At 32.3% G+C, this 22,751-nt stretch overlaps 1 protein-coding gene and 1 long non-coding RNA gene across 3 annotated transcripts; both read right to left on the reverse strand.

Moving 5' to 3' along the window:
* Positions 1-11,346: 11,346 nt before the first annotated feature.
* LOC141481932 (uncharacterized) lies at positions 11,347-13,336 on the reverse strand. The gene is made up of 3 exons (XR_012465253.1): positions 13,097-13,336; positions 12,117-12,284; positions 11,347-11,707 (listed from the first exon to the last, which is right to left on the reverse strand). It is a non-coding gene; the product is annotated as an uncharacterized lncRNA (long non-coding RNA).
* Positions 13,337-18,264: 4,928 nt separating this feature from the next.
* LOC111511280 (uncharacterized) lies at positions 18,265-22,539 on the reverse strand. Of its 2 annotated transcripts, none has more exons than XM_023167326.2 (7): positions 22,429-22,539; positions 22,328-22,370; positions 21,528-21,575; positions 20,082-20,195; positions 19,168-19,230; positions 18,722-18,778; positions 18,265-18,430 (listed from the first exon to the last, which is right to left on the reverse strand). In XM_023167326.2, exons 1-7 carry the CDS (start codon positions 22,435-22,437, stop codon positions 18,351-18,353), a joined length of 414 nt encoding a protein of 137 aa, XP_023023094.2. In that variant the 5' UTR covers positions 22,438-22,539; the 3' UTR covers positions 18,265-18,350. The 2 variants fall into 2 exon arrangements, with proteins under 2 accessions (XP_023023094.2, XP_023023157.2); XM_023167389.2 differs by having other exon boundaries at positions 21,528-21,569; positions 22,429-22,525.
* Between the last annotated feature and the right edge of the window lie 212 nt (positions 22,540-22,751).

Here is a 22,751-nt window from a genome sequence, read left to right on the forward strand (position 1 = left end):
TTAATTGTTTTTTTTTATTTGGACCGAAAATATTTTATATACCAAAAGTAGTTTCTAGCTGAAGTTTCTGTTCTCAAGACGTGAAAAATCATTGCTAGTAATGAATGTGGCAAAAAATTGCAAGTTGAGCATTCAAAACTTATATTCTAAATTCAATTTACAAAATAGCCAAGTATGAGTTGAAATAAATGATGAAAATAGGTTTTAACTGTTAAACATATGTCGTCAACAGCCAACATGTTCTAGTTCATGATTTTTTAAATAGTGTGAGAACTGGGACGGTAGTTTGCTAGGTTGACGTGGATGGTTTGCTACACTCACTCAATCCATCGCTGTGTGAACCGTTGGTTCAAACCACAACGGATCGGACGATCGATTTCCACTTCCCATTGTCCAACCTGTGTTAGGAATCAAACGTTGAAAGGTGAGACCTTGTTATTGGAATGGTATTGGAATGGAATTTTGGTGGTTGGTTCGAATATGGTATCACCGATCACTCCCACATTGATTTCAATTTGAGATCCACCGGTAGACAGCTGTTTCAGCCTATTGGGCATCGTCAGTCCTTGATTGAAGGCAGAATGTGACTAATCAAGAAAAGTACTTGATAAAAATAACTGCGTAAACGCAAGCGAGACATAAGTGGAACCACTTATTGGTGAGACATCCAAGGCAACTTGCCAAGTTTTTATGTCAGTGTTGGTGGTTTGACAAATCAACCGACAACTGCATTCTGACATAGAAACTTGGCAAGTTGATTTGGATGTCACACCAATTGGTAGTTCAACTTATGTGTCGCTTGCATTTACGCAGTTATTTTTATCGAGTACTTTTCTTGGTTATTCACATTTTGTCTTCAATCGAGGACCGCCTGCCCGTTACTGACGATGCCCAATAGGTTGAAACATCTGTCTACCCATGGCTCTTAAATTGAAATCAATGTGGGAGTGATCAGAAAGGTACTTATCTATTTATCTTTTGATTTCATGAAAATATTTTCCAGCAGCAGATAAGTTTCACACGAAAGAAGTCACCTACTATCAAGGACTATTTCATTATTCATACCAATTTACAGAGAATCAATTAGATGAAAGATTTCGGGATCATTTTCACTGGTGTGTTCAGTTTCTCTGGGCACATTGAATGTTATAGAAAAATGAGCTTTATCTTTAGATCTAGCCGTGAATTAAATTACAATACTTGTTTGTTACTCTTCAACTCCATTGTCCGTTCTAAGCTGGAATATGGTTGTGTCATTTGTAATTCAATGACCATTTTATAATCTGAAACTATAGAAAAATTCCAGAAACGATTATTAAGAACACTCTTTTTTAGAAAACACAATGTTTGGCCTTCATTTATATCGTATTCTAGCCAATTACAAGAATAAAACATGAAACCATTGAAAGACCGCAGTGAGTCCTCGGAAGTTATTTTTGTTTTTAACATTCTTAGAAAACTGAAAGTACCTGAAATTCTCTGTACTATTGATTTTATTGTACCTGACGTAAGACTGAGAAGAAGAGACAATCTATTTCGTATCTCAAACAATTTGTCTCCTCTTCAAAAATGTTTCGAAACAGTTAACAAAATGGCGACGAACTGTGAACTGGATATATTCAGTATTACAGAGGGACAACTCCTTCGAATGCTCAAATGTGTCTGGAATTTTTTTTGGCCATTTTATTATTTACTGTTTTATATTGTAATATTTTATGTCGATTTCAACTGTATCAATGGTACTCAATAAATACTATATGAAAGGAACTTTTGAAAAAACTGACCATGGCCAGAAACTATGAAAGTAGCCGACTCAGTTATCTCCGGCTGTGAGAGCTCACACTCTTCAGTCAAATTATCGTTTTATATCAATAATTTCCAATGTACAAACTCTCAATTTTTTGTGTTTCACCATCACGAGTGAAATTATTGAATGACGATGGAATAATACCTTGCTTATTGTGAATGTTGCGTCTTTGTGATTATATTACAATTTTCTTTCGAACTGTATCTTTCCAGTCAACATTTCTCCCTGCAAATACAAATTAATGCTCAGAGCACAAAACTTTTCCAATTTGAATCTCAATTAATACGACTTATTAATTGGAAGTAATCGCGGGGCCGGAATGGTCCTATTTTGAGGTATTGAATTATTTCTGAAGGTCTTTGAAGAAGTTTCTCTATTCATAAACTGATATAGTTTTGAAATATTGAAATACGAGTTCTACTTACATTAAAACCCATCCCAGGAATAATTCAGAATCTGAATCATCTGAAACCTGTGAGTTCCAGATGGAGATGTCACATTTCACTCTTTGATACGGCTATATGTTATCACCAATTACTGTGATTGAAATCTTTTTTAGAGACTGGATAACCTCTAGACAGTTTGACGTAGATGATTCATATTCAAGTGAAATACCTATATTCGAAGGAAAGTTGAGAAATAGTTGCCGTGAGTCATTTCTAGATCGGAACAGATCTTGAAGATTTTTGTGTTGTGCTTTTGCATATTGGATTTTGAACAAAGAATTTGAATTTCAATTAACAATCTGGGCTGGACAAAGTTTATTAATATGAACGTGCAGTTTTTGCTTAGGTGAAATGAAAACAATAACGAGAATAAAGGAACACGATATGAAGATGATACAAGAAGAATTTCGGAATTGAATAACTCGATACGAGTAAGTACTTCAATTAAGCCTAATCACCGATACAATTTCTATACCTTAAATCATCCTGATAACTTCAATATGGGATTTAGGTTGTCACAATTTCGAAAAAGCAGTACATATTTCTGGCTGATCACAAATCCTGCAGACTATCCCCACAAAAACAGATCAGTCAAAATTGTTGGAACTCTATAATGGGTCCAGAGAATACAACAGAGAGTTTCTTTCGAAAATAAATTTGCAGAACGTAATGAAATATAGGGTTAAATGGAGGAGCAAGTTCTGATTGCGTTACTGAAATGACAAAATCAGAACCTGAATTCTGCCTTTTGACAAAATTCAAGAATTGTCTGTATTATTCATACATTGTACTGCATTTTGTCAATAAAATCAATCAATCAGTCGAAAACTTCCTAATTTTTTGAACAGTCAGTGACTTATCATAGTATAATTCCTACAATGAAATATAAATCAACGTAATGAATGAATGAGTATTGATATGAAATTCCACTCACGGGAACAGGTATCAGTCTCTCTCTGGAAAAGGAAGTGATGTCGAGAAGGAGAAACTCCTATCACAACATTTTTTGGCTTTCAATTCGTACATTATCATAATACATTGGAAAAATTGAAAAAATATGGATCATAGAGAAAAAGTCATCGTCATCAACAACAGTGAACCAAAAATGTCGGTATCAGAAGGAAAGACTAATTGTAAAGTTGAGCTAGACTCGACAGATACAGAAATTAAAATTGGAAGAAATGAAAAGGTTTTATTACATATCTGACAAACTAGAGAAACTTATTTCCAAAAGAAAAAGAATATACCAAACAGCCCCCATTGATGGAGATGAAAATATTCCACTACCGACACATATGCAAAGTTCAGACGCCAACAAAATAAAAAACGGAATGCAAAAGCCGACAGAAACAGCTTTATGCCAGGTGACGAAAAGAGCAGAATATGCTTCAAAGGACAAAAAAGTGCCTTCAACTGCTCCCTTGCACATAGAGAGCTTATTTAATGATACGTCCCTGCAATCAATCAATTATGTGAATATTGCTTAGAGGAAGAATGTTATACAAATCATCATAGGAGAGACAGTAGTAACACGAGTATTAAGATGCTGTCCTCAAAGGGGAATTTGTTGCCACTATTATTAAATGTTGTAATGGACAAGTTGCCACGTCTTCTGGACCATAATTTACACAAAGTACTGGCTATGTATCCTAGTCAACGGCAAATATAATAATATGATAGAAGGGCACATGCACCAGTCCCTGAATATCACAACTGAATAGACCTACGAAAAAGGGGCGAACGTAAGCCCAACAAAATCGATCATGGGAGTATTCTTCACGACAACCATAGTTTCAGGACCTCTGAAACTTCCTGGCGAAGATAAAAATCCGGTCTGGTCAAATATCTGGGAGTGATACTAAATCCCAAGTTGATTCAGAACGAACATCTAGAAAGACTTGAGAGAAATGCAGTAGTGTCACTGATGTTGGTCAGACTCACCTACCAAATGACATAGAGACTCAAACAATAAATGATATATTGGCTCTACACCATGGTGGTTGAACGCATGATAACATATGCATCTATGGTCTGGTGATCGAAGATGAAACAAACGACCGAAATCAACAAATTAGGCGGGGTGCATAGATTAGCATCTTTTGAAACAACGAAAGTAATTAAAATCACCTCTACAGCTGCATATGGATCTTTCTCTTCCTTTAGATTTAGTGATAATGAAGAAGGCAAGAAGGCAAACTCCCTGGTTGGAGTCTCAAAACACGAAGTGAAGCAAGTGGACAGTCATAGTGAAAATAAAATACACCTGGTATACAGACGGACTGGAAACCGAACCTGAAGCGGGAGCTAAAATATACTGTGTCGAAAAAAATTTTAATTTCAGTAGAGGAAGGCTGAGAAAACTGCCGGAAAGAAATAAATGAACCAAATACTGGTTGCCAGGACACTCAGGCATCGCAGACAACGAAAGTGCTGATGAGTGTATCAGACAGGAATCATCAACTCCATGTACAGGTCCTAAACGAGGTGTGAGGGTACCAAAGCTTTGGTATGGAACTGAATCGGAAAGTTCTATTAGAAACATAGGGAGTACTGGAAAAACATACCCGGGAACACAGAGGACTGAAAAACTGATCCAACAAAGCGGTGATCGGCTCAGAACAATCATAGAACTACTCACTGGGTATCACTCATTGAGAGGCCACGTGGACAGGATATGTTTGTACAACGGATACTTCAACTGCAACGAAGGGACAGAGATAACCTGTTGACATGAATCAAGCAAGGGGCCTGTAACTAGTACAGGGTACAGGATTGTTGGAATAGGTTTTTTTCCAAGATTCGGGAGGAATAGACAAGTCAGACGGCTTCGGAGTAGTAGAAACAGAAGATTTGTTCTAAGTCAGCTAGAAGAAAGAGGGTCAGTAATTCTTTCATTTTTGTCTCTAGTCAACTAAAAATAATCAGTGCAGTCCAGTCACAAGAATATGTCACAGAACCAATTGGTAATCTAGAGAAATATATTCATGTTTCACGTTGAGCATCAATTTTCACAGATGCTTGAATTTTGATGTTTAGATTGATCTCATTTCCTAGTTCTGTGTCTACATATTTTATTCTTGTTGTGTCATCAATTATAGATGTTATTGTAACAAAAATGTTGGAGTTTAGCTTTGCTGAAGTGTTCTGTTACGCTTGTAGCTTTCATGTATTAATTAAAGTTCACGTCGCTATGATTTTCTAGATATATGTTTTCATACCATCGCAGACTTAGTTGCATATATTGGAATTTGGAACCTCTGACGTGGAATAAATCTATTGAAAACACTTTTTCTCAACAGATCAGAAACGGTGTCTCTTGGTGCGCGTTTTGCTAATCAAATTGGGTTCATCAGGAGATTGCTGAAACCATCATGGTGATGCTAACTTTGTCAGCGAAATGCACGTCACGACACAGAATTGTTGTTTTGTTGAGGAAATAGATACAGACTCATGTGCTCATATGAGCATGATTTTCAGGTATAGAGAGAATGAGATATTTCTCTTATAATACATTGAGATTCATGAATATTTCAATAGCTATTTATGATATGAGTGTTGAAGGTAAGGTTTTATTTTGTTTGAGTGAAAAAGTTTGCGAAACGAGCGTAGCGAATTGAGCAATTTCACGAACAAAATGAAACTTACTTTCAACACAAATATCATATGTTTTGTACAACTGTCCTGTTTTCATAATAAAATAGATGAATTCAATATTTCTATAAGAACACATTTTGACATCTCTTGTCAGTTAACCACAAGAATACAGGGCAATAGCATGTCTACGGTGGAGAATATTTTTTCCTCTACATCCAATATATCTAATTCCACCGTCAGTCACATAGATTTCTCGGATCATGCACTTCAATATATAGTTTTATCAATAACCTCTCCTACTGTAAAGATAAACAATTATTTTCTTAAAAGATCCTTCTGTGATCAAAACATTCACTTTTTGAATGCTTTATTGGCTCGTGAGGATTGGCTATGTATATACTCCAAAAACGGTTATGCTGATGAAAAATTCTCAACCTATTCGATAAAGCCTTTCCTCAGGAATTACATCAAACCAATCTAATAACAATAAACCTTGGATAACTAAGGAGATCATTAATGAAGAAAAATTACTCAGAGATATTTTTCACATCAGTAAAATCCAATCTGATGAAATCATTAACGAACAATATAAATTACTTTTGAAACAGCATCGACGAAAGATAGAAACTTTAAAGTCTTATTTCGGCCACAAATTTCTTGAAGCTGTTTTGTCTAGGAATTCGTGGCTCATCTCTGAATTGGTTGAGATCTTATCTGGATTGCAGAACGCAAACTGTGAGGGTTGAACTGGAGGTTGGGACCTTCCACTCTAGAACCTGTCTTGTTCCCAGCGGTGTTCTCCAGGGTAGCGTCCTAGGACCTATTCTGTTTCTTTTATTCGTACATGACCTCAACAACAGTAACCGTCAAAATTGTACAGTGCAATTTGCCGATGATTTTTGGTTCACTCTGAAGTCTTCAGATTATGAGGGATTGTCGAGTCAGGCCAATCAAGCAATTGCTACTATGCAAAAATATTGTTCTCATTCTGAACAGTTCAAAAACTAATACAATCGTCTTTTCACTACATGAGAATGATCGCAGTGTTCTGGTCAAAATAAATGGCAAGTCAATACAACAAACCTCATCTGTAAAATTTTTAGGTTTGAACATTGATGCTCAACTCTCTTGGAATAATCACAATGATATTTTTTGAGTAAAATGTCGAAACATTGTTTCGACATTTATATATATACAGGGTGTCCCTGGACTTCCTCTTTTCCTCTCGGGAATGTATAGATGGGGTCAAAATATCACCAGTACTTCATATAACTTTTTTTCCTAAAAGTCTTCGTAACCAAGTTACGGGCCCTCGAAGTTACAAAATGAAAAATATTTTTCTTTGATAACTTTTCAAGTGAATATTCAAAATCATCCAAATTTTGGTAATTGACTAAACAAATGAATTCCGTCGATAAGCTTTCATGCAGGAGTCAGTTGTTTGGCTACAAAGTCAGAAACGGACTACCCCCGATGGTCCACACCCCAAAACTTTGAAATGACAGATATTTTTCAATATTTTTCAACAAAATAAGGTTACTTGGACAATTTTATGAATAAAAGTACTCGTGTGGAAAGTCGATCGGAGCAACGAGTCTTGATAAAAATGTAGTTCTACTCGACGACATCAAACCCGCTCGTCCACCATTATTTGAAATGAATAATTATCAAAGCAGAAATAATAATGATAACGTTAATTCAACAACATTTATAACAGGAATAATACAAAGTATGCTAAAATGAAGTCGTGAACAAAAAGTACAGTACCTATATGGAAGTTTAAGTCACAATTGTGATAGCAGATATTTTTTCAAAAGAAATATCAAGTTCTGTAGATTCGTGGTGTTTTTAAACTAACAAGCTACTCTACTATGAAATATCGAATTCATTCCATATTTTGTATGTACATAATACGTGTGGAATAATCACGTTTCGTGTTGATCAGTTATCTGAATCTCATGAAACTCAACATTCGAATGTTTCGAATTCTTCTTCACAGCTAAACTGTTGAGGAGTTTCACTGATAATTATAATTTTATGGGAGAAATTCTTTAACACGAATCTAAATTTAGCTGAAAAAACGCACATCGGAAAAAATATTTACTATACTAATAAAAAGCAAACGAATGAACTACAAAAACGGCTGCACATGATCAGGTGAAAAATATCCAGGGAATAATTATGTTCCATTTCTTTCACAGATGTTGACAAAAAAACCTTTTAGAAAGTTTTGATAAAAAATGAGAAACTGGAATGCGATTTTGTTTTGTTGAGTGGTGCGTTGTCATATGACTATCATTGTATTGTCAATATTCTATAGGATATTTTGAATTTTTTTGATATGGCCGAACAGTTTACATTCAATGAATATGCAGATATGCATGTATTTTATGGACGAGCATTTTGTAATGCTGCAGAAGCTCGTCGTCTGTATTCGGAGCATTTTCCCAATCGAACGGTACCGTCAAGAGAAACATTCGAGCGTGTCGATCGCAGCTTGAGGGAGACAGGTATGTAATAATTGATAATTAATTTGAGCACGTTGTTTTATTTCGATATTATTGTAGGTACAGTTTTGCCAAAACGAGGTGGTGAGGGCGCTCCTAGGACTGTACGTACCGTTGTATTGAAGGAAAATATTTTGGAAGCCGTCGTTGATGATCCTTCAATGAGCATCAGAAATCTATCAGAACAGTTCCATACATCCAAGTCCACTATTCATAGAATAATTAGGGAACAACTGCTCCACCCATTTTACATCCAGAAGGTACATGCCATGACACCTCAAGATTTTCCAGCACGACTGGAATATGCCAATTGGTTCATGGATAGGCAAAGAGAGGATATGACTTTTATCAATCGAGTTTTATTCACTGATGAAGCAGTTTTCAGTAGAGATGGAGTTATCAACTCTCATAATCTCCATATATGGGCCGAAGAAAATCCCCATGGGATATTGCAAACCAAACACCAACGGAAATTCAACGTGAATGTTTGGGCTGGTATCATAGGAAACCATCTTATAGGACCATCCGTTCTACAGGACCGATTGAATGGAGAACGTTATTTGGAGTTCATTCAGAACGATTTGAATGGACTTTTGGAACATGTTCCATTGCAAACCCGAAGAGATATGTGGTTTATGCATGATGGCGCTCCTCCTCATTTTAGTTTGATTGTGCGTGACCATCTGAACCATATTTTCCACAATAGATGGATTGGTAGAGGTGGGCCATATTCATGGCCATCGCGGTCTCCGGATTTAAATCCATTGGATTTCTTTCTGTGGGGGCATCAAAAAAGCCTTGTTTACGCTACACCTATTCACACAAGAGATGCATTGTTGAATAGAATAACATTACATTGTGAAGCCATACGAAACGACCCTGGAATGCTATTTCAAGTACAGAGAGGGTGTCTTCGCAGACTAAGAAAATGTATAGAGAAAGAAGGTGGTTTCATTTCTGTTTGCTCTTGAGGCTCTTGAGTTTCGTTAGTTAAACGTGTTTGCATTATAAAAATTCGTTATGAACATTTTACCTATCATTTCCATTTTCCTTAAAAACTAATATTTTCGAATAATGGTAGACATCTCAGGATAAATGTTGTTGAATTAACGTTATCATTATTATTTCTGCTTTGATAATTATTCATTTCAAATAATGGTGGACGAGCGGGTTTGATGTCGTCGAGTGAAACTACATTTTTATCAAGACTCGTTGCTCCGATCGACTTTCCACACGAGTACTTTCATTCATAAAATTGTCCAAGTAACCTTAATTTGTTGAAAAATATTGAAAAATATCTGTCATTTCAAAGTTTTGGGGTGTGGACCATCGGGGTAGTCCGTTCTTGACTTTGTAGCAAAACAACTGACTCCTGCATGAAAGCTCATCGAAGGAATTCATTTGTTTAGTCAATTACCAAAATTTGGATATTCCCGAGAGGAAAAGAGGAAGTCCAGGGACACCCTGTATATATATATATATATATATATATATATATATATATATATATATATATATATATATATATATATATAAAATGAATAGATAAGTACTTTCTTGATCATTCTCACATTCTCGTCAGTACCGGGCAGGCGGTCCTCGATTGAAGACAAAATGAGAAAAACCAAGAAAGTACTTGATAAAAATATCTGCGTAAATGCAAGCGAAACATAAGTGGAACCACCTATTGGTGTGAAACCCAAGTCAACTTGCCAAGTTTTTATGTCAGTGTTGGTGGTTTGACCAATCAACCGACAACTGCGGTAGAAGAAATTTGGAAAGCTAACCTGAAATGCCATCGGAAAACGAATCCACATGTTTCTAGAAATGATATGAAATCTAGAAAGGTTAATGCAGTCAAGCTGCACTGTTAAAAATTTCTATGCTAATTTTACAAAAAATGCTTTGGAAGTTTTAACGCATAACATTTTTTTGAATAATAGAATCGCATTTTGTAAATTTACTACACGATTTATTTCAACTCAATTTAGAAAAATTACAAACATTTTTGAATTTTTAGTAAACTTACACCTGACGTTTGTATTGTTATATTACAAAACAAACTATGTATTTTTGTGAAGCAAATTTGGTAGAAAATGATTTTAAATTTCAAGATGTTGCATTGTAAATTTACTACCGAAATCAGTTCAACTTTGTTTTAGTAAATTACAATATATTTGTTGTTTTTTTTGGAAACATTCGGTGGACAATTGTTTTGTAATAATACAACACAATCTTTGTAAATTTGTTAAACAAATTTCGAAAAAGTTGATTTGTAATTTCAAGAAACTGCATTGCAAATCTACTACGCATTCAGTCAAACACAGTTTTAGAAAATTACAAAAAATTTGTTGCTTTTATGTAAACATTTGATGGGAGTTTGTTTTCTATTATTACAACACAATATTTGCGAATTTGTTAAGCAATTTCGGTGAAAATTGATTTGTAATTTGAAAATACTGTATCCCAAATTTACTACGCATTCAATTCAACTCAGTTTTGAAAAATTATAAAACATCTGTTGCATTTTTAGTAAATATATATGGAACGTCTGTTTTGTAATATCACAATAGAAACTTTGTGATTTTGTTAAACAAATTCAGTGGAAACATTTGTAATTTTAAAATGCTGCATTGCGAATTCACTAAATACGAACACTGTGATTTTCTAAAATGAGTTTTTTTTATTTCTCTATTGATTTACAAATGAAGCAGATCTTATAGTAGTGCTCTAATTGAAGATCTTGAACAATTTAATTGGAGATGTTTATTATTACTGGATACATCCAAAGTTTTAACTTGGCAATATAATATTGCAAATAATTTAGGTGTTGAATGAGAAGTGCGATTTATAAGCTTCTTATCAAGGTACCAAACGATAATTTATCATTTTCTTGATCAACAAAATAGTTTATTGAATAAAATCATTTTAAAATTAACAAATGGAATTTTATTCAATGTAGGATAATTAGTCTACATTATATAAATAAAACTTATACTTGAGTATATTATATTATAATTCAAACTCAACGTAATATACATTAGATACAAAGTAAAAATTAAGTAAGTGAGTAATTCAGTCAAATAGTTATAATATACATAGTAAAAAATAAAAGATTATAACGAGTATTATACAAAATAGAAATCACATCATATTAATGAATAATAATTATGTAGTATGTACGTATAACATAAAAAGTACACAATTATGTTAAAATGACAATTTAATGCGATTCATCAGCAATATATGGATCGATTGCTTTTCTCAGCTTGCTGACTTTAGGATGGATATTGGTTGCTTTTCTTTTTCCGTCCCACTTTGTACGTTTGAGAGGACAAATTTCCAGCAAGAATCTGAAATTTAAAGTCATTTACAAATTAATCGGAAGCAAAAGATAAAAAAAATTGAATAATATGAATTATCCTGAGACAAAATTAACATGATTCAAGTGAATATTTTTATCAGTGCAGTATCTATAAAGTCTTATGTAAAGCTTTTTCGCAAGAAATATGTACAACAAATTATGAATCGCTTAAGATTGGGAATTTCAATTATTCAGATAGCGAAAATGATTACCTTTAAAATCAATTGTCGAAAGTAAGATCATTAAAATTGGCGCTCCGGGGCGACGTCTTTTAAATGATGAGTTTAATTAATGGAAAAATGAAAAATAAAACTGATTTCCAACTTTTGAAATTGTTAACAAAAGAGAGTATTGGAATTATCAAAAATCTAGAGAATAGCACAGTTTTTAACACTCACCGTTGAATTGCTTCAAGTATTCCCCCATTTTACGGGGGATATGCGAAGCCAAATGCGTGGCAGCACAGAAATGTAGCTAATAGTCCATCAAGAAAAGACGGAGCATGCATTTTTATTTCTTCATCAAATACCAAATGCATACATTTCAACTGTCATGTGAATCTTTTCCTAAAAAAAATATTTAATAAATATATATAAAATATTTCAAACTATCATTGTTATTTATTATTTTTAATCAAATGAATTCAACTTCTTTATGTACAATTTTTTTCTGGAAATAGGTGAATTTTCTGAAATATCAAGTACAATAATTTTGAATTTCATTACTTCATACTTCCATTGTCTGAAATGATATAAAATGATTTGAAATCCTTGAAAAAACAAATAAAAATGAAAATTAAAATATATAGATGAAAATAACAATTATATTAAGCAAAGAAACCCTGAAAGCAGATTACAATAAAAAAAATTAAGCAAAAAATTGAAAATTGAAAAAATTTAAATTAAAATATATCAAGCCAAGTTACTTCACGAAGTTTTGATTATTAGTATCAACAATCGTCTTTGGGTGATGACTCATCAGCCGAAATCGATTGTGGATACTGACATTCGAAACGTCGTGATTTAACTTGGCTTGAAATCTTTGAATTTTTCATTTCATTTTGATGGTTCAATTTCAAATTATTCCTTGTATTTTATTGTAATTCCATTCCAGGGTTTTTTGCTTAATATAATTGTTATTTTCAGCTATTTATTTTAATTTTCATTTTTATTTGTTCTTTCAGGGATTTCAAATCATTTTATATCATATTAGACAGTGGAAGTCCGAATGGATGAAATTCACAATGAAACATTGTGAAACACCTTCAAACATACAGTAATTTTGATAAAACTTACTCGATAGTTGAAAGGAACTAACTTTATAGAAATATGGAATTGTTACGCATCTCTTACCATCAATACGGGAAACAGGTACCTACCTTCTCGAGTAACTCATCATCAGTTAAGTCCTCCTGCCCAAAAAATTAATCAATTTGTTAACATAAAGTGTAGTATTTGTAACTTAAGTTAGTAAACTTACGTTAAAATTGAAAACTGATGGATACCATAACAATCTGAAACATATTATTAAATAATTACATGGAATGACTTTATTTCTAAAAGATCTTGAAGAGTTTTATATTTTATTGATTCAAATGTTTACCAACTATTGATTATAATTGATACTTTACTTGAGTAAAAGGTTCACACGCACTATTCACGGAAAACAAAAGAGACAGTTTTAATTCACAGAAATCAAATAAATGTAATTCTTCAAGCAATGCAAACTACTTCGACTTATATGTGTCTGGATCCTTCCTCTCTCGGCACTGATACACTTGACACTGAATATGTTATAATACATACCTACTCCTGTACTCCTTAAATGTAAAAAAAAGTGTCTAGACAATTTCTAGCGGGGCTGGACGCCTAACCGCCAAAACAAAACAGTATTGACATCCAATCGACTTGAAATATTAATTGGGCCTACAACGATTTTTACAGGATATATGTGTTTAGTGAATAATTACCCTGAGTATAATAACAATGATGATGATAATAATAGAAATGGTTATTGATTGTTATTTAATTATTATGGTTATAAATGATTTTATGAAAAACATTTCAGAAAGAACATATTAAAATTATGTGTTTATACATGAAATTATAGTGTAACAGAAGTCAAATAATAAAATACTTGTATATATATATATATATATATATATATATATATATATATTGAATGATGAAACTAATTTTTTCTTTATTTTCAGTATTTTACTATTAATGTAAGTTACAAAAAGGATTTGAAGCTCTATGACTTCTGTTTAATTATCTGCGAGCGCTTTCGACAGCTGGTGTTTATAAAGTGATTTTTTGGTACCATGTCCGACTTTTCGAATGCTGAAGTGGCTGAGATGGTTTTTGCATCTCCAACGCGTGACTCCTTGTGTAGGGTCATTTGCGAATCTTTTTCGACGACTGGAAGCTTTGAAAGAAATTTTGCAGTAGGACTGCCAAAGACAACAAGAATTGTTGAATTGAAGGAGGTGGTTCTCGAAGAAAATAATGAACATTCAAAGACAAGTACAAAAAAATAGTAAACTTCAAATGTGATTCACATGACCGTTTACAGACTTTTGAAGGAACAGCAATTATATCCTTATCATATTGAGCGTATCCAGGCACTACGCTACGTGATTTCCAACCACGCATCGAATTTCCTCAATGTCTTCATAGAAAAGTCGAATAACATCCCCAAATTTAATCGAAAATCCTCTTCACAGATAAGCCTAATTTTTCAAGAAATGGGGATCACCCACTTGCGATATCACAAATTAATTTCCAAAACAGATTCTCTTCTGAAGTATGGGTAGCCATACTTGAGGATTACGTTTGAATGGAGATGCTTGTCTGAATTTTTTGCAATGCGAGCTTTTCCAGCTTATAGAAGATATTCCCATTGGCGTCCGAAGTCACTCTTAGTTTATGCACGATGGAGCCTCTGTTCATTTTAGTGTGATAGTAAGAAATGTCTCAGACGTAGCATATCCACAATGATGGATAGGAAAAGGAGGCACTCAGTATTGGCGCCCGAGGTCACCAGATCCTAATCCCGTCGAATTTTTTGGGGACACCTAAAATCACTAATTCATGGTAGCCCCATTGAAAACGAGAAAATGTTGAAGAACACATCATAGCTTACTGCGAAACGATAAGAAATACTCCCGGCATTTTCCAACGGGTGCGGAATTATTTGATGAGGAGAGCAGAAGCTGGTATTACTGTTGGGGATCGTCACTTTGAACAGTTGTAATAGTTGTTTCGTTTAATTTTTAAATGTTCATTTTCCTGATAAATAACACAGGACTTCTCTGAATTGTTATTTTCACAAACTCCGAAATGAAGCATTTTCTAATTGAATAATCAAATCTGGATTTTTTTTTCAGTTTGGATTGATTAGGCAGTTCAATAATGATTAGTTTAGAAGAAGTCTGTCCGGGTATACTGCCTATAAAGTTTGATGAAAATAACTAAAATTGCAAAAAAACGAATGATATTTTCATAAACATTTTATAGGAAAAATTGTTTATTTTGACGAGATCCACCACATACTCATAGTTTTTGTAATGTTGCTAGCAACTTCACTTAGCGCCCTTGGAGCTAAGTAATATGCATCGATATATAAAATTGTAAATATTTAGAAAACGATCACCACCAGCGTTGTTTTTTACTTGGAAAAGGTTTGAGAATAAGGTTTTTTCAGTACCGAAAGTGTACTGTTAAAAATGTAAGGGTAATTTGAAATAAATAATGACAGCGTACGCAGTGCCCTATTTTGTGATTATTAACACGCGTTAAGAAGTATGTTAACATAAAACAATACACTAAATTATTGATCAGAAATGTGGAGATATCTAGTTCTTTCTAGAAAATCAGAATTGATTACTGAAGATAGTAAAGTTTAAAGAAAATGATTACAATCCAATGGATGGAACAAAAATTGCTTCATCAACAATGATAGAAATTATGATCGAATGATTTTCAATACAAAAAAAAATTAACTTGCGACATTGCTATCGCAATGTAGCAACGATTGATGTTGAAAACTCATATTCAAAACTTCCATTCGAGGCTAAATTTTCATTCATCGTATCAATTTCCTTAAATGATTGTTAGTGATAACAAAATTCGAATATTGTCGCCAATCAAATTCGCGATATTTTTTTCTGATATATAAACCGCATGAATTAGTGGAAATTTCCTAGAATTCGTAAATATTCATTTGTTTTGAGTTAGAACCGAATTTCTATTTATACGAGTATACATGATTGAATTGACACCGAAAATCATTAGTGATTAACCACTTATATCACTAACTTTCACTAACTCACATTTCTGTACTAAAAATTACACTATTACAACTCTGATTATCGCATTGTGACCAATAAGTACAATAATATATACTTTTTTACAATGTTTATTACTTCATAGTACTTTCCATTCTAACAATTATTTATATTACATCACAAACGATGTATACTTTGAAAACTTCTCATAAAAAATGCTAAATGGTTTAGTATAATTACAATACGTGTGAGACAAATAAACATTTTTAGTCGATATAAAGCAATACGAAATTTGCATACGAAAGTTGTAAAATGACTAAAAATATTTGTAAAATTCAAGTTATTTCATAGTATAATCTCAGTTTCAAAAATATTTCATAATTTTACAAACAATCAAATTTAATAATTCTACAAATAAAATTTGTGAATTAAGAAAACTTTTTACGGAAAATTGACTAATGGCTTAGTATAATTACAATACGTTTGAGAAAAATGAAAATTTTTGGTCAAATAACAAAGCACTATATAATTGGCAAACAAAGGTTGTGAAAATACTGAAAGTATTTGTAAAATTTTAATTACTTCATAGTAATTCCTGTTAAAAAATATTTTATCAATTATCAAAAAATTACAGTGAATTAATTTACAAATGATATTTGTAAATTTCGAAAACGTTTTATGAAAAAATTAATAACGGTTCAGTATAATTACAATAAGTGTGGGAAAAATTGAAATTTTTGGCAAAATTACAAAGCACTATATTATTTGCAAACAAAAGTTGTTAGAATACTGAAAGTGTTTGTAAAATTTTGATGATTCCATAGTTATTCTAGTTACAAAAATATTTTATTAATTCACAAAAAACTTAAAAGTGATTCAATTAGCAAATGATATTTGTACATTTCGAAAACTTTTCATGGAAAATTCAATAACGGTTCAGTATAATTACAATACGTGTAAGAAAAATGAAAATTATTGGCCAAATTACAAAGCACTTTATAATTTACAAACAAAAGTTGTTAAAATACTGAAAGTATTTGTAAAATTTTGATGACTTCATAGATATTCCAGTTATAAAAATATTTTTCAATTCACAAAAAATTTAAGTAATCTAATTTGCAAATAACATTCGTACGTTTCGAAAACTTTTTATGAAAAATTTAATAACGGTTCAGTATAATTACAATACGTGTGAGAAAAATGAAAACAATTGGCCCAGTTACAAAGCACTATATAATTTCTAAACGGAAATTTTAAAAATACTAAATGTTTTTGTAAAATGCTTATGACTTCATTTTAATTCCAGTTCCAACTTTTTTTTATAATTTCACAAAAAATTGAAGTGAATCAATTCATAAATAATATTTGTAAATTCAAAAAAAATTCTTTCGGAACTGACTTACGGTTTGGTAAAATTACAATAAGTTTAGGGTTATTTGATGATGATTGTAAAATCACGACTCAGTTGACTGGGATTCCAAATATTTTTTGGTAAATTACTCAAATCGTATTGAATATTGTATTGGCAACACACTGATTTGTAATTTAACTGATCATTTGTTTTGTAATACATTTGTAATTTTACAGACATTTCTAACAGTGTGCTGTTGGCTCTTAAATTGAAATCAATGTGGGAATGATCAAGAAAGTACTTATCTATTCATTATTTGATTTTCATGGAATTATTTTCCAGCAGCTTGACTGCATTAACCTTTCTAGATATATATATATATATATATATATAAATCGTAAAGTATTTGATTTTTCGTTCGATAATAACTGATTTCATGTCACACTGATTCATTATTGTGTTTTTATGGATTGTAATAATTCATCATTAAGATTTTATGGATCATATTTCACAGATATTACGGAAGTAACTGAGTAGCACATTTTCATCAACATGTTCTACATGCTTCTCTGCCATCCAGTTTTTGAAATTTTGTCAAAAACCCAGAAACGTTTACTCATTTTGGATTTCTGATTTAGAAAGCTACAAAAATAATTTTCTTCAACGAATGAATACCTTCAGCAACGATTATCAGCCCTACATTATGATTTGAAAATTTGCGTATTTTTCAAACTGAGTATTGTGAATGAAATATCGGGCTAGAATTACATGAATGTTTGTATGCACTGCTGCTGCTATCAACAGATTTGCAGTTTGTAAGATTGTCAGGGCCTCAACACCTACCTTGATACATGAACAACACCATTTTCTAACTGGGGATGAATGTGGGATCTTGATGAAAAATCAGTTTACTTATTTGAATTTGCAGAATATATTTTCTATTAATCGAAAGAATACAAGAAATCAAACATCGGTTTCAACAAATCATTGCAATCAGTTTTTGTGTCCATGATCATGTGGGCGTATTTTGTCTGCTGCATCAGCAATGAAACCCGATCCATGTTTGATGATATCTGAAAAATTATGAAAGAACATAAGTCAAAATCCAGTTTTTCAAGGTGAAAGTGTGATGTTAGCAATACCAATGAAAAATCAAACCTGTGTAGTAGAAAGTGTTAACACAGAATAGTTGAATTCAAAGTTTTTCAGCTACAGAAAGTAGAAAATGAAACTAATAACTATTCAAAAATGCCGTTGAATGCCGTACAGAATGAACTTTTTGAAAACTCACTCAACAATGCAACTACTGATTGAAATGAATTACTTTTTCTCTTATCTGATATGTGGATTACACAAATCATTACCGTGAGTGATGTCAGCTGCATCTTCAATTGCATCTGAAACGAATTCCAGTTTTCCACCTGAAAATTCAAGAAGATCATAAAAATTACACTATAAACTTGGCCAAGGAAGCAATTTTTAGTTTTGAAAAAATACAACTTCATGAAACACAATTTGTTATTGAAACTGATAATCCTAATAAAATACTCTTTCACTATCAAATCATTTAGGCAACACTGAGTGATCTTGAACACTAAGGTAAACATTTTCTAAAATAGTTTTACTAAATTTGTTGATAAAGTGGATTATCAACATTCAATCATTGTTATCCCATCATTTCAATTCATATTATATGAAGCCAACAAAATACTTCCTAATTTGAAGTTCTACTTTCAAAAACTAACTAATTTATTCCTGTTTTCAGATTCACATCATAATTGCTATATCAATATCTATGAAAATGTCTTACCCAATAAACGTTCTACACCATGTGGAACTATTCTCAGAAGACGGTGTAATTTTGAGTGTTCCTCTGCAATGGAAGTAATGTTAAAATAAATATTATTTCGAGTTAGAGCATGAAAAAATTCGTCTTCAAAAGGAAATGCGCAGATGGGAGGAACTTCTACGATAGGGCGTAGATAATGCTGTTTTTGATATACCAGTATTACTCATAGCTCATCCCTTATCATAATAATATATTCTTTTTCTTTCGGTTATGAGTTATTGACACTAACATATCGGATAAACCAAGATGGAAAGGAATAATGACAACTGCCAGTAAAATTAATCCTTTGAAACGATGATATGCTAAGTTGCCGAAATATGAAATTAGACATGAACGAGAACCCTATTGAATATGATGAAAACAGTAACGATGAGAAGAAATCTTCAATTATAATCAATACAAAAATTGATATCGTTAATTTGTTCTTGTCTCATTGTTCGGTGCAGGAGTTATAAAATTAGGTATACTCTATTTATACCGTATTTGAATATTACCATTAGCATTATTTTCTACAAAATGTTCTGAGTGTTGAAATTTTCTCCAGATGTTACGAACATTTGTATATTTTCACCTGTGTTGATATTCAATCAATATAATCCAATAAGGTTTTCGACTCATTGATTCATTTCTTTCACTTGATTTCGACAGTTCCAAAGTTTCAAACCGTAATATTTTCGATCAAAGATCTCACTTACTGGTTTCTTACCAATCCTAACCTTAGTTTCTACCAAAGAATATTTCTACATATTACGTCTACTTTGAACAAAAATCGACTTCGATTTGTCTGATTTTGTTTCAAACCGAAAGAAAACGCTGCTTCCGACATGTGATACAACTACTTGGTATTTTCATTCTCTTTTTGTTTTTCTGATTACCTGAAGAAGAAGAAGAAGAACTGTCATCCTCATGGAAAGATGGCTTTGGTGATGATGCGGCATGTGGAGATGACTTTGGTGGTGTTGGCTTCTGTTGTGGTGGTTTGGGTGCCTCTGAAATTGAGAAAAAAATCAATTAGATATCATGGAGCACATATGAAAGAATAAGTTCATTTACGAAATAGAACAAAAATGAAATCATTTCACAACTTATTTGAGTATATGCATGAAAAATTAAGAAAAAAATCACGTATTTTCTTCCAAGTAGAAAATGTCTACTATAAACATATATGTGGATTTGAATTTTTCATGGAGCTGACAAGCTCTTCCCAAATGGAAATTATTCTAGAAGTTTTCAAATAATATCACAAGTTTCAATGAAACTTTCGCAAAGGGGCTAATAGACAAATTGTTATCTATGAAGTTCTTGTGACGATTATTTCTGAATGTATCAAGTTGATCCAATTCAATTTATCGTCTACTTTTCACACATTCTGCAGAATCTTGTCAAACAATTCAGAAAATCAATTTTCAAAATGTTAGTTCCAAACAGATTTTGTTATCGTTAAAAACGTTTCTCATTATTTGACTTGAGAATTCACAAAGTATCATAAAATTTGTTAACATTGGTCGTTGTTTATTCAATACTGGAAGATTTGTAGCCTATATGGATCGAAGCAAAGACAATCAGGGTTGTTGGCGAAGTAAATTAAAGAAAAAAATGAAAACCAACATTCATTTCATAAGGAGTTTGATGAGTACATTCAATTCTCATTGAACAACAATTTGAGACTCTTCTGGTAAAACTTACACATCTGATTATCTTTGTTTGTGGAGACAATACTCATTATCTTTAGAGATGCTCAACCATTTTAACTATCAGTTTGGTGTCATAACAAACGACGAATCGCGCTTTACTAGATTCTGGTACTTGGTGAAGTGACCTCATAACCTAACTATAAAACTACAAAGATGATATTCATCATACACCCATTGAGGAATGAGTGTACATAGTTTTGATGGCAAAAAAGTTCGAAAGGACTTTTGCTAGTGATCGTTATTTAAGAGATGAGACCCCGGTAATCTCTGCATCGCATAATTTTCGATTTCAAGGGTTGTCATTGAAGTACAAAAACACACATTTCCACTCATATTCAAAGTTACTGGTCTATGGATAGGTACTTGATAGAATTTTCTGGACTTTTTTTAGTATACTCTGGAGCTAACTGGTTTCGTTGAAGAAAAATCAGGTCTTTTTTCTGATCCAATTCAAATAAGTTACACATCACAAATACTGACATTATTATGAGAAATTCACTTCATTCAGTGCACACCTAGTACAGTCCAATATGATACTTATATTTAGAGTCATAAATGTGTTTCATGATGATCAGATGAGTCAAAAAATGACTCAAATAAATATCAAAAAATATATTTTTGGCTTACCTGGTGCTCCAGATTTGGGTGGTATTTTATTAGCTTCGCTTCCTGCAACTGAAGAGTGTCAATAATTATATACCTCTCTCTTAAGCGACTTAGACATATCAGAAATCAGAAGGCCACATTTTCGTCTCATACGAATGAAGAATTTTTGTGTTTATAATAATGGAAAAGTCTTCAGACATCAACATTTTTTAGATGAATATTTGCGGTTAATCAGAGTACCCGAAAAGGTGTAGTGATGTCTTAATGATTTCAATGTAATCGTAGATAGATAGTTGAACTCAGAACAAACTTGTAGATATTCCTCTACTACCTCAAAATTTGGTTTCCACCTCAAAAAACCATTTTGTACACTCCATAACGAGAAATACTCGTATATTCATGAAAAAATTACGAAACAATTAGTAAAATTGCTCCAAAGTGAACAGTTTTCGGTTTTCGTGAATGGAATTTTCACTATTCCCTATTTTTTAAGAGGAGAAGAAGCATAGTTTCAACTGATGTATCAGTTTAATAATGGATGAGAAGTAAAATTGTTCAATGTAAACCTTAAATGTACTATCACTGTTTTCAATATTCAAATGTGAAAGACTTTCCTTCTTTTTCAAAAACATATTCTTCATTTGCTGATTTTATGAACTCTCAGAATGATCAGATTACAAGAAATAATAGTCATCTTTGTTATTCAACATTTTTGATTTGATATCTATGGAAATGTGAAAAAATCCCTTCGTGAAATGGAAAATAGTAATTTAGTTTGAATGAAAAATTCATTTGATTTTTGTAGCAAATTGATAACTCACCTGATACTACCAGAATGGTAAGGCAAATACCAACTAATGTGAACTGCAAAAAAAATATCAGTAAAATTTCTGTCAATCCCTTATAATACAATATATATTACCGTGTTCATGTTTCTATTAAGTTATGCTTGTGTATGTCAACTATCACAACTGCTTACTGTTTCAAAAAACCATGTATTTATATAAATCATACCCATTAGAGAATGAATGTTCGATCACGTTTTGTAAATTACAATTCATTCTTGATCAATTTAGCCGGTCCATTATGTAGTGTGATAACAATTCAGTTCCATATTTGAATGTTCGATACCTGGATTATCAACTATTGCAGTTGCAATATTCATGTTCTCATATAGATAAGCAAGGTGTACGACACGGAATTGAGTCCAATAATTCTTTATACTTCGAGCAACTTGAAGTATAT

The sequence above is a fragment of the Leptinotarsa decemlineata genome, unplaced genomic scaffold (assembly GCF_025532065.1).
Source record: "Leptinotarsa decemlineata unplaced genomic scaffold, Ldec_3_MD MMD2_tig00000576_RagTag_RagTag, whole genome shotgun sequence".
Taxonomy (NCBI): domain Eukaryota; kingdom Metazoa; phylum Arthropoda; class Insecta; order Coleoptera; family Chrysomelidae; genus Leptinotarsa; species Leptinotarsa decemlineata.